This window comes from Phalacrocorax aristotelis, chromosome 1, assembly GCF_949628215.1.
Source record: "Phalacrocorax aristotelis chromosome 1, bGulAri2.1, whole genome shotgun sequence".
NCBI lineage: Eukaryota > Metazoa > Chordata > Aves > Suliformes > Phalacrocoracidae > Phalacrocorax > Phalacrocorax aristotelis.
The window spans coordinates 8864430-8882318 of NC_134276.1; the positions used below are offsets into that span (position 1 = coordinate 8864430).

The following is a 17889-nucleotide window of genomic DNA, read 5'->3' on the forward strand; positions in this document are numbered from 1 at the left end:
GGACAATTGTATCCTTATGCTGGCAATGCAGGAACAAAATCAAGCCACTCTTGCACATAACCACTTATCTTGCTATTAATTGTTTTCTTTAGCCGTATATGCACAAGAGGTTTAGAAAAGAACAGAGGATACAGGGTAGATCATTGTGGAAGCCTCAAACTGTGAAGCAGTACACGTTCCTGTAGAGAACTTGCAACCAGTTCAAAGGCAGCAGATGGTCCTTGATGGCTATTCTGCAAGAGATGGGCTTTATTGGACTCAAGAGGTGAATCTAAGGCTCAGCTTTGGACTTGGTCTTTCTTTGAGCAGGAGGTTGGACTAGAAGACTGCCAGAGGAACCTAAATTATTCTATGGTTCTCTAAATAGATTTAAAGACTACTGATGGTCTAAATGAATACTAATGCCAGGCCATCCCAGGCACTACTGAGAGCAGAGAATTCAGCAGGGAGCTGCTAAGAAGAATGTTCAAGTGATCTGGAAGAACTGGTAAATGCTAGGCAGAAGCTAGGTGGGAGCGAGGTAAATAGTTCAAGTCAAAGCTTTGAGAAATGTTGGCCTACTTTTCCTAGGGAAATGGAACAGTTTAGATGGCCTCCAAATCATCAGAAAGCATGTAGACTTCTCTGGAATCAGGCTGGGGCATTAAGCTGATAGAAAAAGAGCAGAGTGAAAAGGTAGAACAAAAGCACACTGATTAGCACAGATTTAAAACATCATTAAAGAAATCAACAAGGCACCAACAGACTTGCAAAGAAGAAAATATCTATTATTAGTATTATTAGTATTATCTTAAGCTAATACTGGAAAATAAGCAAGAGGAATTTGCCTGCTCATTGATAAACATCAATTTGACCTAACATTTTACTGACTTTAGTAGCAGGATTTCTGTGACCAGGCAGTTAAATCATTTGTTATAACTAAGCCAGCAAGGAGTGATCTCAAAATAGCAGAAATTGTATGTCAAAAATTGCATCGCCTCTTTCTGTCACTGATAAGGGAAAAAACTGGTCTCAAATGTTTTTGAACCACAGGATACATATCTACTTAAAATACCTCTCTGCAATGTATAGAGAAAGTGCCTTAGTCTGAATGATGTATTCTGGATTTCCCACTGTGAGAGTAGGACTTTCTAAAAATTACATACAACAGTTTCCTAGCCCCAAAATCAACACAGAAAATACACATTAGCCTTGCCAGCTAACAGAGGTATCAGTCCAAGAGTTAAATATTATTCCTTACAGCTGGTACTAAAATTAGACATGTTAAAATTAGGAGCTTTAAAAACTGGTCAAGAGCTCTCTTGACCATTGCTGTCAACTGCTGGACATACATACAGGCTGGGGAACGAGAGGCTGGAGAGCAGCTCTGCAGAGAGGGACCTGGGGGCTCTGGTCGATGGCAAGTGGAACATGAGCCAACAGTGTGCCCTGGCAGCCAAGAGGGCCAGCCGTGCCCTGGGGGGCATCGAGCCCTGCATCGCAGCCAGGCATTTGATGAAATTGGAAGTTTTAGAATAACAGTAATTGTACTGACACAGAATACTTAGACTTTTAAAACCTTTAACCATAACATATTTTGATAAACAGCTGAAGTATAAATAGAAATAACTAGACAATGATGAACCAAAGGCTGTAATGTATACCTCCACTGTGATAATTTTTAGCTCAAGACTGAGTGTTCTTTAAAATGTCTTTCTAGCTCAAACAAGTCTAGTGACCTGGGATGGAGAAGTCTACCGGGTAGTGCAGGATGTTGTGCTAGATCACAGTGCTTCCTTCCAGCTATAAAACCCTATTCGTGTGGGTAACTTGACTGCAAAGCTAAGACAGACCAAAGTGTTTTGCAGCACCTAAGGTACAGCAAAAGCTGGTACTTTTGGCTGGGGTCTTTCCTCACGGCCCTGGTCCACTACTCCAATTAGTAGTTATATGGGATCCTCCTTCTAATACACTAGGATAAGGGCAGTGCCAGGACCTTTACTGTCTTAGATCATATTTTCAATGAAGATGAGGATGAGAAAGTTATGTTAAATTCTAAATGATATTTACAGGTTTGATGTATCACTCAGCTCCTGGTGCAGACCTGGTCCTAGACTTGGCTCTGTAGTATCTCTATCTTTATCTGATTTGGCTTATGTGAGGCTATATACATGTCATTAAAAATTGAATTCTTTCACTTAAATATTTCTCCTTGGTACAGAGGGGAAACCAGCTTAATTGAAAGAGTGTAGGCCAAGTGCATAGATTTGACATTTCGGAAACAGGCTTTTTCGCTGAGTACATTTGAGAGAGGAAATATTTACAGACCACCAGTAAGTACTTGGTACGTAGTATGGAGCAGCACAGGGCTATTTTCAGGCATTCCTCTCTGAGTTTTGAAATGCACTCAAAGGCACACTGTGTCGAAAATAAGTTATAAGACATCCAGACTTCCTATAAATATTCCTTATGGGATGTGTCTCTGCAAGACGTATCATCAAATGGTTTTCTTATCTTCTAGGCTTTGAATTGTAGATTGTAGCAATTAGTGCTGGGAAAGACCTATCGGATTACCTAAACTGCTACGTGATATTCAGGATTGTTCCCTTTCCTAATGTTTTGCCTCACACAGTTTATATAACCTTGGCAGGGGGGAAATCCCCCGGAATACTATTTCACAACCAGTTCACAAAGTTAGAAATTTTTCTGGTGACATTTAGCCCAAATATGTCTTTTCTTATCACATTATACTCTTATCATTATACTCTGTAATGTGATGTGAAATATTTCCTCCTTAGGGTCCTACATACTCTACACTGCAAGAGTAGACTGTTAGATTCATCTTATGGTGAGCTACACAAGTTGTCTTTATTTACCTTTAATTATTTTTTGTTTATTTTTTTTTCTTAGTCACCTCCAATTTGTCTGCGTCTCACATGGAACTAGGTAGCCAGAACAAAATAAATATTGCAGCTGCAGTTACAGCTGAGAAGCATAAAATCTCAATTATTACCTTGCAAATGAAAGAAGTCATCTGCCGCAAGGGAAGGAAAAGGATCATAGGTTAGTGAAACAGGTTGCCTATTTGGGAGAAAAATCATCACTGTTTTCATAGCTGGATACACTAGATCTGGAAAACAAGCCAATCTCATCTTGACAAGATGTAAACAAGAGCTGCCCAAGAGCAATTCTCTGATGAGGAGCACTTAACTCTGAATGGTGTATTGCCATCTAACTTTAAAAGCCAAATGTCCTCTCCACAAGAGCTGTCTAGACTGCCTCTACTGACGCCCAAGAGAAAATAATGCTAGACTGCAGTTCATTCCGTAATAACTGCGTAATAACATGGGTGGGATGGATTGCCCTCTGGAGATGCCTCCTCTCCTCTGACTTAACGATGGCCTTCCTTAGGCTACTGGCATAATTTTTAGGTGGTTAAAATTAGCTGAGATTAATCTTTTTTACTTGTTTACTTGTTTACTTGTTAATCATAACTGACCTCTCCTGGTTCTAATATGACTCCTCTTCACGTTTCAGACCAGAGGCGGCTATGAGACAGTCCCATGTGCGGGCTGCGATGTCTAAACAGCCCTCCTGTATGCGCCGGAAGCCTACGTTCATTCCTTTTAGGAGCACTGATTCACTGGTGCTATATGGACTCAGAAATTCTACTGGCAAATTTTTGTTTGACTGAGAAATTAAGGCAGAACAACTCATTAAAATAGTCCCATCCCTGGCTGATTTTCCTTTTACTTTGTCTCCCTAAGCTGGGGAGATACACCTGCTTTAGGTGTCCCCACAAGGCCTACATCCATTGCAGGATGATCTTGCCAAGAACACCGTGTTCAACCTTTCCTCTCCCTGAGGGAAGTTTTAACTGTATAGGCTCTGTCTGTGCTGCCAGATGGACCATAGCTAGAACATAGGCTGAAATATGATGTTCCTCACTTATGAGTCACATTGCTAACTTCAGGGTGCCGCCATGCTGGGTGCAACATGACCAGGCATCAAACTAATTCTGAGCTCAAGCATCTTATCAAAAATCCTACCAATTCTTGCTGAACAACAGGACTAGGAAAGGCCATTCCCAGCATTAGCCAAGCAACATCATTGCAAAGGCTGATGAGCAGATGGTGAAAAGGTTGATCAAAAACTGTGCCCAGCTCATCTGCTCTGCGTGTGTGGGCTTTCACTGTGGATAGAACCTTCTCCTTTGTTGCGAGCATTGAACACGGCTTCCCTTTAAACAAGCTGGCCACGAGGTGAGTATGATCTCCAACGGGAGCTGAAAAGCAGTCTATTAATACCCTCAATGACCTTCTAACTATATAGTAACTTCATGGTCACATACAGCACTTATAAAATGTTACAGCTCACTATTCTTAGATGAGTACATGGTGAGTTCAAAATCACCAGACAGAGCAGTGAAACCTACAGCAGAATCTAAACCCAGGAGACAGACACAGGCTAGCACGAAACCAAAACCAGTGGTGATGAATGTGATCCAGTTTTGCACAACTCTGAAGATTCCCTTCTTCAGGAAACTCCTGAAGTTCTCCGGGAGGGCAGTTGCAGTGGATGTTTTATTTTTAAGGTGTTATTTTGGGATTACTTCACTGTATTGATATGCTGTTTATCCAAATGGTGAAGACGCAGTGTCTTACAAGAATCTGGAGCAAATCCAGATGCCTGTTTTATTTCAACAAGTTTTCACTATCAGGAAATTAAAGGGGCACTGTTAGTTCAAATATAATTTGTCAGAAATGTTTTCAGTAATATGAATAACATGAATTCCCAAGTTCTCTGTAGTTAAGAGCATATATAATATATATATAGCTGTGAATTTTGAACCAAGCTGAAGTCAAAATGTTCTGTTCTTCTTCATTTTCTTCTTTCTATGCATCCCATAGTTTGGTCAAAACTTTCTACATAATATATTCTATTTCAGGCAGATATTTAGAGAAACCGATGCCCTGTCTGACAGGTGTAGATAATCACAATAAGCATTTCAACTGAGAATTCAGGGCAGGGGGAACACCTACAAAATTATTCCTAAACATACTTTATTTTCAGCCCAATGTTACCTCTTGTGCTTCCCATAAAGTAGATTACTTTTCTAATAATTTTAGAAACATTCTGTAAAGCTTGAGTTGTCTCAGGCAAAGTCTTTATTCGCACAGTTATGTCTGCAGGTGGAACTGTGCAATGGAGACCTTCCCCTGTCAGGAAGAATTGCAACTATGTGTTTAAATATCCCTATTCACCAAGACGATGGACACAGCGAGTGGGACTCACTTAATGTAACTGTAGGCATCAAAAAGTTAGATTTAACCTCTCCTAACAGACAGTGGAAGGAAATGGGTGCTTTTAAGGAATGACTGTCTGGCCTATTTTATATCCCATTTTAGGATGTAATAAATTGCCCTCTGAGGTAGCCCCTAAAGGCCTGCAAAAGTAACCTAGAGTGGTTGTGCCTAGCTTTTAGTTGTCTTTATTTGAGCAGAAGGATCCTCTCCAAGGCTAGAGTCCTCCAGCCGGCTCCACTGTGTCAGACTCGCTGATGACAAGAGTTTTACCAACACAGGATGGACATTGTACACATTCAGCTGTCAGTTTTCCCACTTGGCAATCTTTCTCATAAACCAAACAACTCAGATTCTCAGTCCTCACATACTTCCTTTAAGAGCTGACAGTAAAGCATTTTGCTTCTGGGAACCCTTGCATCCACAGTCTTGGAAAATCTGGGAAAAAGAGTTCATTCTCTCTGGGTGGTATCACCTTCTGGTGCACCATATCTGGGGCAAACATCATCACAGCACCCAGCCATGGGGCAGTCACTGCTGTATTTGTCATCATAACACTGCATGGAGACAGAACACGTTCTCACACTCGTGCACAGATTGGGAACCAAGGCAGCAGGGCCTTCCTGAAGTGCTGTAATGAATTAGGGGCAGAGATGGGGATAGGACCTGCTTCTCCAGAGTCCCAGTCTGCACCATCCTTGCCCTCAGAATAGACTGTTTACAAACAGATAGAGTGCCTTCACCTTTAACTTTCTCCCACAGCTGGAAAGAGCTTTTGGAAACGGCATCTGTGAGCAGGGGTCTCTGTCCCAGGGAAGGTAGAGGGAGCCCGCTGGATAGCTGCCCTTGCAGTGGGGAACTCCAAGGCCTTTTCTGCTGCATTACATCAGCAGTGAGCAATGGGAGGACTCATCTGAGCCAATTGTGGGTTGTCATTCTTCCTTCCAGGCTCAGTGGCCTCTGAAATCACTCCATTGTCTGCTGCGGAATCTGGCGCAGGCCCATAACGCCAGGTTACTTCAGTTCCCTGCAGAATAAAAGATTTCTTCAACCATGAGAAATTGTCTCCTGACAGTGCCATTCATCAGGGCTCCCACCTGTAGACTGTTTCATTTGCAGCTTACTCTCAAGGTGCTGAAAAGTCAGCGTGTGTGTTATCACTTGACAATATAGTACAGCTAATACCTCTTCACCCTTACGTATGTTGTCACTTACTGCTCTTTGCCTCAACAATGGATCACAGTAACACTGAGATCTTGGACTTCACTCTTTTTAAAAATCTTGTGCAGCCTAGTTTCACCAGAGCTCTTGTGTCTTAAGAAGTATACGCATAGGGAAAAAAAACTGTAATGGGTATTTTTTTCCTCTTTCGAATGAGAAAGTTAAAATGTTAGATTTTGTTTATAGCTTCTAGAGAGAACTGGGCAGTGGTCCATTTTTTCTTAAGGCAGGCATTAAGACAGGCCAGGCAAACTGTCTTTTCTGAGCTTGCGGTTCAATGATTGCCCTAAAAATAATAAAAATCCAGAAGTTTTTATGGCAACCAAATGTCTTGTAACCAAATTTCAAACTAAACATTCTTGTCCACTCTCTTTGACATGAAAGAAGTTGTGCCCAATGCTTTCTTTAAGGTTTCATTCTCAGGAGGAGTCCTGTAGACACCAAGCCTTGTGGCTCCTATTCATCTGTCTGCGTTGTATGTAAAGGCACATAATGTCTTATGAACTGTATAACTGAGCTATGGACCAGCTCTCCATGGTGGCAGGTGCTGTACAAACGTCACACAAAAAGATGATCCTTTCCCCTAATCAGAGGTAGAGAGACAGCAGTCAGTCACAGGAAGGCGGAGTCACACTGGCAAACCATGAGAAGTGCATGGAGATGTATGGACATGTAGGATATCTCTAACTATGGACATTTACACAGACACTTTTTTTTGGATGGGGTACCTTCACCTCCTCCAGCACTGACTTTCAGCTGCTGTTCCAGACAGGGAAGGTCTGCAGTCCTGCAGTGTGTCATGGATAGCCCAGGGCAGCCCAGACCCCTGCAGTTAAATGAGGTGAATCCTGCCATGTGTATCGTAGCAGTGCCTTGCACCTCTGCCCCCCTGCCTGCTGGAAACGTTTCTACCAGTGTCATACCTTCTAGGATTGCGTCTATTTAAATTTGTGTCTGGAGATCAAACAGTCCTCCTTTAGTCAGTCAGAATTTATTTGCAGTCACTGTAAATACAAAAATTGGGGAAAGCATATAAAGAAGGAAACAATTATGCTAATATTTATTCCTTCTTCCCACTGAGACTTTTGAAAACAGCAATGTGATACAGGAAGACTGATACATTTGAGATAAAGCAGGAAAGGGACATATAGAGGGTTGTTCAGTGAAGGGTTTGCGGTCATCTGGAAGGGACTGCTGGGCAACCTGTACTTTGTCAGAAGAGTAGCAGCGATCAAGAGGCCTCATTTGGTATGGTGATCTACTACAGCCAGGAATGAACTGTGAGAGGAAAGCGGGGAAAGCCCTGCAGCACACCTGGCAGCGGTGACAGAAGGGGCTGTATGCCCATGGAAAGCAAGAGCCCACCTGGGCCACTGCTGCAGCCCTGACTCCCATGGCATAACAAAACCTCACAACGCTTTCACCCCCTACGAGACATGGGCCAACTCCTCCACCCATGCAGAATGGCAGAGGTGTCCAGGGCAAAGCCTCTTGAGCAGTGGGACTGCCCACCTCATTGGGAATAGACACAGAGTGTGGATGAGGAAGGGATCTGTGGCTAGTATGGTACTGCTGATGGAGTCTCACTTGTTAGCTGCCTGATGATACTCCAGATATCTCCCTCGCTGCTGCATGATCATTTCCCGGTGGCCCAAGAGCAGCTGAACTGGTGTCACCAGCCCCAGCTTCCCCCAACACCAGTTGTATTGTCTAGCTGTGTTTCTGCTGGAGATGTTTGCCCTCTACCCTGGGGAGCTCTCCTTCACTTTGTAGTTCTACTCTAATCATCTGCCGTTGAGAAAGACTTGTCTGAGTAGTTAGGATTTTTGTAGGACTTGCTCTTTCCAAATCTCTGTTAAAACCTTTCCACAGACCCAAATGGGGTTGGTGCTAGGCCTAAGTAAATGCAAATTAGAAAAACCACATCTAAGAACTAAGGTCGTGTAACATCTCAGCTCCTCACGTAGGGTCTGTGCTATCACTGTGCTTCAAGCTCTCCTGGTCCTTCGTAAGGGTAGCAGCGGGGTGAAGAAGTCAGCACAAGGCAGCAAATAAATTGATTCCTGTGAGATTTATATTTCCTTTCTGGAGTAATGGCCATCAGCTGGGAATGTTGGCAAAACCTTTTTGTGGATTTTTCTTGTGAAGTTAAAACATGTTGCAGGATTTTTGCTTTCCTGGCTCCCTCTTTTTTTGCCAGATACCATTACAAGGATTCAAGAAGGATGAGTAATTAAAACACATGCAAAGAATGTGTCTGTCAATTAAATTCAAATATCTGCCTGATGAGGCAACATAGGTGTCAGACTGCAGCTCCTGGAGCATCCGCTTATGCCCTGCGATGGCAGGAGGGACACAGGGCGTTCACCCCATGCCTGGGGACCCTCCAAGAAGGGACCTGCCACACCGGGGACCCAGGCGTTGGGACAAAGAGCCTGGTGCCCTCGAGGGCGCGGAGTTGCCACCAATGCATTCCCAAACCTCCTGCCCCAGCCCTGGGGTGGCCTGGGGAGAGGGGCTGGTGGCCCCTGAGGTGCCCGCAGTGCTGGGACATCGTGGATAAAAACAAGGATGAGGGAAAAAAAATATGGTTTTCCTCAGGAAATAGATGAAAACATCGGAATGAGAGGAAGAAAAGGGGGTGAGGCCCCATGGATGCCCTGGGGCGGCGGCCCGGGGAAGGGGGGAGGCCTGCGCGGAGGGACGACCCCGGCCTCGCCCGACGCGGCTCCCCGCGGACAGACGGAGGGACGGCGGGACGGGCGGAGGGCGCCTGCGCCGCCGGGAGCGCTGCGGCGCGGAGCGGGGCTCGGCTCGGCGGCGGCGGGAGCCACCTGCGGGAGGCGCCGCTCCGCCCCGCGCCGCTCCGCCCCGCTCGGAGCGCGCCTCTGAGGGAAGGCGCCCGGCGGGAGGGAGCGGGGAGGCGCCCCCAGCCCCGCGGAGGCGGCGGGAGGGATGGGACCGGCCCCGCCACCTGCCTGACGGCTCCCGGAGAAGCCACCGCCGCCGCCGCCGCGGGGAGCTGGTAGGTAGCGGGTCCCGGCCGTCGGGAGGGTGCCGCGGGGTGCGGGTCGCCTCGGGGGACAAAGGGGCGGCGGGGAGGATGGCGTTCTCTCACCTGCCGGCGGGCGCGGAGCCGCAGGAGCCCGGCGTTGCGGGGCACCGGCCGTCCCCGCAGCGGGACCCGCTGTCCCGGCTCCGGGCGAGCCCTCCGAGGGCTGGATCTTTAACCCCCGCTCGCACCGACGGGAGCGCAGGCGGCGCCGCCGCTGCGGCGGCGGGCAGACAAAAGGGATAACGCGGCTTCTCCCCGCCCGGCCCCGCGGCGGGTCCCCGGTGCCGCTCCTGCCGCTGACCGGCTCCGAAGGGGCGTCTTGTGAGGAAACAGCTGGTAATAAAATTCGCCTTTTCCGCCTTTCGCACTTGCGAGGAGTCCGAAGTAGCTCTCCGGTTGAGCCCCTGCGGTCCTGTCCCTTCATCGCCGGGACTGAGAACATCAGTATTTTGCGTTTGTAAGACAGACACTGCACCATCTCCTCAGCGAAGCGGCTGCTGGAGCCTGCGGCGGTCGCCGGCCTCCTGCCCCAAGCGGGCTCCGAGCGGCCGGTGAGGTCCCAGCACAGAGCCCGCTTGTGCGGCTGCCCCGGTGCCGAGCATCGCCCGGTGGTTCCAGAGCCCTGGGGTGCACGGCCTTGCTCACAGCTTGCCCTTTTACTCGAGTTGACCATCACTGTCTGCCTGTAACTCAGTTTGCTCTTTCTTGTACAGTGAAATCGAGGCTGCTTTACGTACAGGGAGAGAGAAGGAGGAAAGGAAAGAGGGTGAAAGGCAGTAAAACTGTTCCGTAGGAAATGGACTAAATGGTAAACACAGAATACAATCCCTTTCCTCTGTGTGTGTGTGTGCGCCACTGACACACGTGTCAAAATACCCGCTGTGCCTGCTGTGTATGTTAACAGACGCCCTTGGCCTGCCAGTGCTGAAGTTCGTTCCAGGTTTTCTGAGACATCTCTTCTTACAGCCCTCAGCGTAGCGGGTAAGGCAGCGTAACCCTCGCACCACCCTCAGCATCGCAGGATGGCTAATAGAGATGTGCGATTTTAATGGCAGTGAGGATTCTGTAAGCCTTAAAGTGCAACTCAGATATTTTTCTTGTGTTTTAACAACTTCTGTGACTAAGAAAAGCAGCCGAGGTGTTTTGGCATGGCAGTGACAGTGATTGAGCTCGCCTTTATAATTTGGTTTGACGCAGGTTTTCTTCTCTTACTCTCTTGATTTTCTTTCTTCTTTTTTTTTTTTTTGCCATGTTTTTTGCCATTCTGGCTTCCAGCACTGTGGAAAAACTTTCTTAATTTCAAAATGTAATGGAGACTTTTCACTTCACAAGCTTTTATACTGTATGTTCCAAGATTTACTGTTATTTAACCATCTATTACAAGAACCACCCCTGAAGTAGTGAACTGTTCCAGAAAAATTACTTGCTTATTAGAAAATGATTCATGTCCGTCCTGAACAAGGCAATTCTCTTTCACCAACATCTATCTCAAGGCATGAATGCCCATAGCAGGCAGGGAAATGTGTCTGTAAAGTGTTTTAGCAGCGTGGGGAGCCCCGGGGTAGCTGTCACTGTTTCCATTCTCTAAATTTTAATGCCATTAGCAAGTGTGATTATGTACAAACCGCTTTCTAGGGGGTTCCTAGGCTGGATATCAGAGCAGGGCTTTGTACTGAGTCAAAGGGTGGATTGAGTTTATGACACAGTTTAAATAGAAACAGAAGAGCAGTACTACAGTAGAGCAGCACATCGTAATTCATTCAGTATCGTTTTGTGATAGCCGTTCAGGGAAGTGCTCGCTTCTTACCAGTTTGTTCTGTTTGAGAATGCCTTTCAGGGTCGCCCACAAGTAAGTAGCTGAACGTAGAGAGTATTAACCCTGTTTTTTTCAGCTTTTTTTTTTTTTAAACAAAAAGTAAAAGAGAAAAGAAAAGGAAAGGAAAGGAGAGGGTAACTGGTAGGTCTCTTTAAATTTAGACTACTTTTTAAATTCCTTCATTTTTCTGCTTAACTGTTTTCCTTTTTAAAGAGGGAGGTTCTACACAGAAAGAGGTACTATGCGCTCATTTGGCATCTTGTTATAAATATTTATTCTATTTATTGCAGCCCAGAACTGATTTAGTACCAGTGATATCTCCAGATCAGACATAATTTCGAAGGCTTCAGTAAATGCCTTGGTTTGTAAGCAATGTTTAGCTTCTATGGTCAGGTATAAACTCACAGCTATATTTTGTTGTGAGGTTTTAATAACACCTTAAATATCAGAAAAGTTCTGTAACTGATGAAAAGACTTTTTTGTCCCATGTATCTGCAATGTAATCATAGCACAGAGGCAGCAGGAGAGGGGTGTGGGAAGGCTTGCTCAGAGATACAGAGTAAGTGCTGCTTTACAGAGCAGAGCACAGATGCAGATACAATCTTCTGAAGCCTTTTTTGGGGACCAACTCGAGTCCCAGCTCCTGTCTTGTTCTCTTCATTGGGCGGGTGCCCTCTACTGTCTAAAACTGCCTTGGAAAGTGTTGGCGTTGCTGCAGTGGTGATGGTAGGGAGACGAGGGAGGGCAGGTTGCAGGGAGGGGTAATTTCTCTTCTCAGCCCCGATGATGCTCTCGGAGGAAGCAGAGAAGCTGTTGGGCACGCAGTCCCTACATCAGGTTGCTGCACTGAGGGGCACGAGGGAATCTTGCTGCTTGTGCAAATAACAATTGACAGGACACTTCTGATTTTCCCCTGCAAGCTAAATAAACCAGGCAAGGGCCAGCATTGGCTCAGTCAGCATGAATGATTTTTAAATCCAAGAAGTGGCATGAGTGATACAATTTAGACGGAGATTCCATCTATCAGGAAAGCTTCAAATGTAATTTGTGGGAATAACTTTGGTGTGAAGCAGGTAAGAGCAGTCTTCTTATAATTACGTGCTCTTAATAATAGGATCTGCTACCTGATGCACAGCATCACTGTGATTTAGTCTCACCTTAGTTTCTTACTGGGGGACGAGGAACCTTTCTGCATACAGCCCTCGCTGTCACAAGTAGGGCAGTTAACAGCTGACTTATGCTAGTGATGGTTGTCTTTGTGGGGTTGGAATGGTATCATCTGTCCCTGTCTTTTTCTGTGGTTCCTAATCACTGTTATGTGACCGGTGTATTTGATATACGGCACGTGTTCCCTGGGCCATCCTTACACCAATGTGAGACTATCTCATTTGATACCTTGCAAAACCCAGCCACATCAAATACTAATTTCTGCCATGGAAGGAGCCAGAGGAGCTGATGGTTTTCCTTGAATACATAAGCAAGTATTTTCCAAGTTGAGACATCCAAAATTATGCAATTCTGCTTCGTGTTTAAAATGACCTGTATTTTCCAGCATGATTTGCCATTAGGTGTAAAACAACACATTCTATAGAGCTTACACCTTCTAGAAAAAAATACATCCCTTTAAAGATGTCCTGTTTGTTAATGAAAAAATTATCAACAGAATGTCTGGTCACTTCTGGAAGAGTCAGTACCTGCCTCTGTGGGCATCAGTAGCACCAGCTCTGCTCATCTACTTCTGTTTTTTTGGAATGGAAATGTTTTGATATCCTGCATGAGTCAATTGATATTTTGAACATTGTGTGCTTTAATTATAGCCCCCATTCCCGGAGAGGATGCTACCAACAATGGAAGAATCCAGGCCCAATATTTGAGTTGGACACTTTTGGACTTTAGCAGTCTGTAGCTTCCAAAGTCTTTTCTGGTGCAGCCTAGGGATGGAGTATTCCTACAAAAACCATTGGAGAGAAGGATTTTTCTTTTTTATTCTTAGGTAGCTGTGGTCATCTCCTGCATGATTTGCTTTGGTTTACTTGTTTGAAGTATTTCAGGAATGATCCTGCAGTTGTGATCAGTGTAACCTCAGCAGGGTTTTAAATATGTGTAAGCTCAACATAATTGTGAAGTTTTGTTTGAATATTCTTTGTATGAGGGAGATCCTGCCTGCCTTCCTGCCCAGGGCGCAACGCCTCCTGCAGCGATCCAGCTGTATGGCTAATTTTCAAATAAACTAAAGTTACACATTTTCTTGACACAGTACTAGTGCACGCTGTTTTCTGCAGTCTGAGGTGCTCTGCCTGTGGTTCATAAACACATTTACAGTCCCATTTGCCTCCCTCTGCTCAGAGGGGGTTGGTTTGCATTTCTAATTAACTGAGTTTATAAAGCCAGTATGTTAACTGAAAATTCCCTGAAGAATTGTAAACTTACTTCATTAGCTGCCCTCGTGTAATCGTATCACCCTTTCTCACATAAGCCTAGGGGACAGCGAATGCCACGTGGAGCAGAAACCTTCCTCTGGTACGAGTCGCCAGGGGAAGTGAGTCTCCCGTGCAGTCATGTTCTGCAGCCCAGCTCCTGTTCAGGTTACCTTCTTTGTCCACCTGCCTGTTCTACCGATGCTTGATGTCTCTGGCTAAGGCGGCAAACGGTGTGAGGTGATTTAAGGACCTCTGTCAACGGAGTCAGAGAGTAGGTGGGAGCTTTCAAAGAAAGCTTTAATCTAGCTGAAGTAAGACACATTTACTCTTTGCAGGAGCTATGGTTTCTGAATGCAGGAATTTACACAGAGGCTCAGTGTTCTTTACACCATGTGAAGACAAATACTTTATGCTGTGTGAAGACTTCCCACTGATGTCAACGGGGAGTTGGTGGGTCAGCACATCTAATGGTTAAATGCCCTGTGTTTCAGTGTTAACCTGGGACCCTTGTTTCAGGATACATGTTAAGGTATTAGTTTAATGCTGAGAAGCCTGAAGAGCTTAATGATAGTTGGCTCCATTCAAATCACTTGACCCTTCTTATTGTATTACGCTTATTGCATTATGTTAATGCAAGCTAATACTTAGCAAGGTAGATTAATCTTGCAACATATTTGGGTGAGTAACTGGACTTCCTTTTGCTTTCCACAGACCAGCATTCAGAATGGCAGGCTTGTCCACTTTAATCCTCCTTCTGTGTGCCGCTAAAGAGGTGATGCCCTCCAGTTCTCACTGGAAGCCAACTTGGCCATCTTACAGAGTTCCAGTTATCCTGCCACAGTCTACCCTTAACTTGGACAAACCGCAGTTTGATGCTGAAGCCAGACTGGAAGTAGTATCTCCCTGTGGCCCAGCATGCCACAAAAGTTCTCCGCTGCCAACTTATGAAGAAGTGAAGAACTACCTGTCCTATGAAACCTTATATGCTAATGGTAGCCTCACTGAAACTGAAGTGGGCATATATATTCTGAGCAACAGCGGTGATGGGTCTCAAGGCAAATCTCGAACTAAGAGGCAGATCTATGGCTATGACAGCAGGTTTAGCATTTTTGGGAAAGACTTCTTGTTGAATTACCCATTTTCCACATCGGTGAAGCTATCTACAGGTTGCACGGGGACACTAGTGGCTGAAAAGCACGTTCTTACTGCTGCTCATTGTATCCATGATGGCAAGAGTTACGTCAAAGGAGCTCAGAAACTGCGGGTGGGGTTCCTAAAGCCCAAGCTGAAAGATGGCAGCAAAGGGGCCAATATCACCAACTCAGCAATGCCTGAGAAAATGAAATTCCAGTGGATCCGAGTGAAACGGACGCATGTCCCCAAAGGATGGATCAAAGGCAACGCCAATGACATTGGCATGGATTATGACTATGCCCTGCTGGAGCTCAAGAAGCCTCATAAAAGAAAGTTTATGAAGATAGGTGTGAGCCCACCAGCCAGACACTTGCCTGGAGGGAGGATTCACTTCTCTGGTTATGACAACGATCGTCCGGGAAACCTGGTTTACCGTTTCTGTGATGTCAAAGATGAAACGTATGACCTGTTGTACCAGCAGTGCGATGCCCAGCCGGGTGCAAGTGGATCTGGGGTGTACGTGAGGATGTGGAAGAGGCAGAATCACAAATGGGAGCGTAAAATTATTGGAATATTTTCAGGCCATCAGTGGGTGGACATGAATGGCACCCCACAGGATTTCAATGTAGCTGTTCGCATCACACCCCTCAAATACGCACAGATCTGTTACTGGATCAAAGGCAACTACCTTGACTGCAGGGAAGGATAAAGACAATGAAACTCCTTGAAAGCACTTGATGACTGGTTTTAATTACTCGTCTGAGAAAGGCTAGACTTGTGCTGCAAATATGTGTGATAGGATCTTGTAACATTGGGAAGTCATATATAGCTTTTCAAGCAAGCCACCTTGTTCTCAGGACAGGGGCTGTGTGGTGCTGTCATTACAGCTTGAAACTGGGGAGAAAGGAACATCTGCTGGGTGGGGAAGGAGCAGGTGGCCTTGCTGAATTTGCAGCTGAGCAACTGAAGATTAATTAGGGGCAGATCAGTAAACAGTACAAAACCGGAACTGTCTCCAAAGAATCTTGTAAAAGGGACGCTGTTGACTATCTCATGCCTACAGTGTTTGTTTTAATAAATCCTAGGATTAGTAGAAATGCTTCGATCTGAACTTCTAAAAGAAAATATTTCTATGCTGTTGGGGGCTGAAGAGGGGCATTTAATGGTGTTTGCAACCCAAACATTACAGCTTTGTGTTCCTGCATGAGAAAGGGAGTGTGAAAAGGGCAAGGCGTGAGCTGTGGGAGATGAATGCCACACTAATAGCGTGAAGGGTAACTAACTGCATAACACTTCTAACCTCCTTTCAGCCTGAGTGATTTGAGACTTTATTAGTAACATAGTTAAGAAAAATGCTTTTTGAGCAGACAGACCTTGAAGTTTGCAACAGACTTGACTGTGAAGATGACGTTGGTCATATGAGCAGTGCCATTGCATCCTGCTTTAGGAAACACAAATCATACATGGGCTTAAATCTTTATAGTAGTTGGGGCATAGCCTTACACCTAGCAGGACCCCTATGGATACACTATTATAGAAGGCGTATGGGGACAGAGGCTTGTCTTCTGTTGTGACCTACTTAGATCTTTTTAGGAAAATCTGGTGTCAGCAACTCAGATTTTCAGAGGAGAAGCCTGTCTTGGGTCATGCCGGCCATCTGAATTGCTGCCTACAAAGCAGGCAAAGGGGAGAGCAGGACACGGGTTCTACTGAGTTCTCCCCCTGTTGTTGAAGATCCATGCTGTTCTACCTAAAAATACACCAGGTAGAGTGACCCTAGATTTGTAAGTGTCTCTCTGTCGAATCCCTTTGACAGCGTAATTTGTACAGCATCTTGATTTGTTTCTTGTGTTTTTTGGGGTAGGTATCCTCCTCCCCATCAAATTGTTGAGTTACAAATAATTCTCGTCACATGCACAGTTCAGTAATATTGCAGCTGGAATAGAGCCACGTTATACAGTGCAATCTGAGTTCGCTATGAAGTGATGCTCTGCTGTCTCTTACAGGTAACAGTGGCTTATATTTTTACTATAGCAGAACTGTAGTATGGAACAATAACTGTCTTTCATAGGTAAAATCAGTCCAGCCAAATACTTGTAGCTCAGCAAACAGGTCAATGAGGTCTGTACGGTGTTTCTTAGGTGGGTTGTGCCACTGTATTATAGTAATGTGGTTAAGTACATGCTGCCATGCCAATATTATTTTTTTAAATAGGAGGCTAGACGCTGGCTCCAGTTCCAGTTTCTCTTCCATCCATCTCTCACTGTCTCCTTAAGCTCACCAAGTTGCCTGTGGTGCTTGGTGTTTTGGGGCAAATGCAAGTCCCTGGTGTGAAACGGCAGAGCTGGGAAGGAATGAATCTAAGCAGAGCTTCCCTGTGCTATACAAGGAAAACGTTAATTCAGCTAAGCCTTTCTTACACTCTACTAATTACTATGGCATTTGTAAACATATGCCTGATGGTGCTTTATCTTTGTGATGGCTTTGGCTCTAGTTCTGAAAAACATTTTTTGCTAGAGCTGCCTGTGATTATTATTTTTATAGGTGCAGTGTACAAAAACATGGACCCTCATGTGGGCTTTTGGTGCACTCAGATACAAGCAGTTACTAATGCTTTGAAATATGAATAATCACCATATGTATCTGATGGTCTTTTTCCGCCTTTTTATTTTAATTTCCTTTACTTTATGGCTGTTATCTGGAGCACTTTGAATGTATCACAGTGAATAAAGAAAAGTTATGGAATTTCAATGCAGACAATCTTGTATTTGTACTGTACTTGGGTTGCACTTTCAGTCTCATTTCAGTTACTCATTTGGAAGGACATTCAGATACAGAACAGATATATTAATAGACTCAACGCTGTTTATTTTCCTTCACTTTTCTTTTGTCCCCACCTGTTATAGAAGTGATTTAATTTTTTTTTTCCAATAGGCTCTGTGTCTTTGGGCAGCAATAGTC

At 45.0% G+C, this 17889-nt stretch overlaps 1 protein-coding gene across 3 annotated transcripts; it reads left to right on the forward strand.

Annotated features, from left to right (window-relative positions):
* The first annotated feature begins 9394 nt into the window (after positions 1-9394).
* On the forward strand, positions 9395-17679 carry PRSS23 (serine protease 23). Of its 3 annotated transcripts, none has more exons than XM_075080827.1 (2): positions 9395-9528; positions 14506-17679. In XM_075080827.1, exon 2 carries the CDS (start codon positions 14519-14521, stop codon positions 15635-15637), a length of 1119 nt encoding a protein of 372 aa, XP_074936928.1. In that variant the 5' UTR covers positions 9395-9528; positions 14506-14518; the 3' UTR covers positions 15638-17679. The 3 variants fall into 3 exon arrangements, with proteins under 3 accessions (XP_074936928.1, XP_074936947.1, XP_074936937.1); XM_075080846.1 differs by lacking the exon at positions 9395-9528 and adding an exon at positions 9776-10539; XM_075080836.1 differs by lacking the exon at positions 9395-9528 and adding an exon at positions 12106-12447.
* The last annotated feature ends 210 nt before the right edge of the window (positions 17680-17889 follow it).

What these genes read in the sequence shown, in the direction of transcription:
- PRSS23 (XM_075080827.1), top strand. Translation starts at nt 14,519, where the DNA reads ATGGCAGGCTTGTCCACTTTAATCCTCCTTCTGTGTGCCGCTAAAGAG.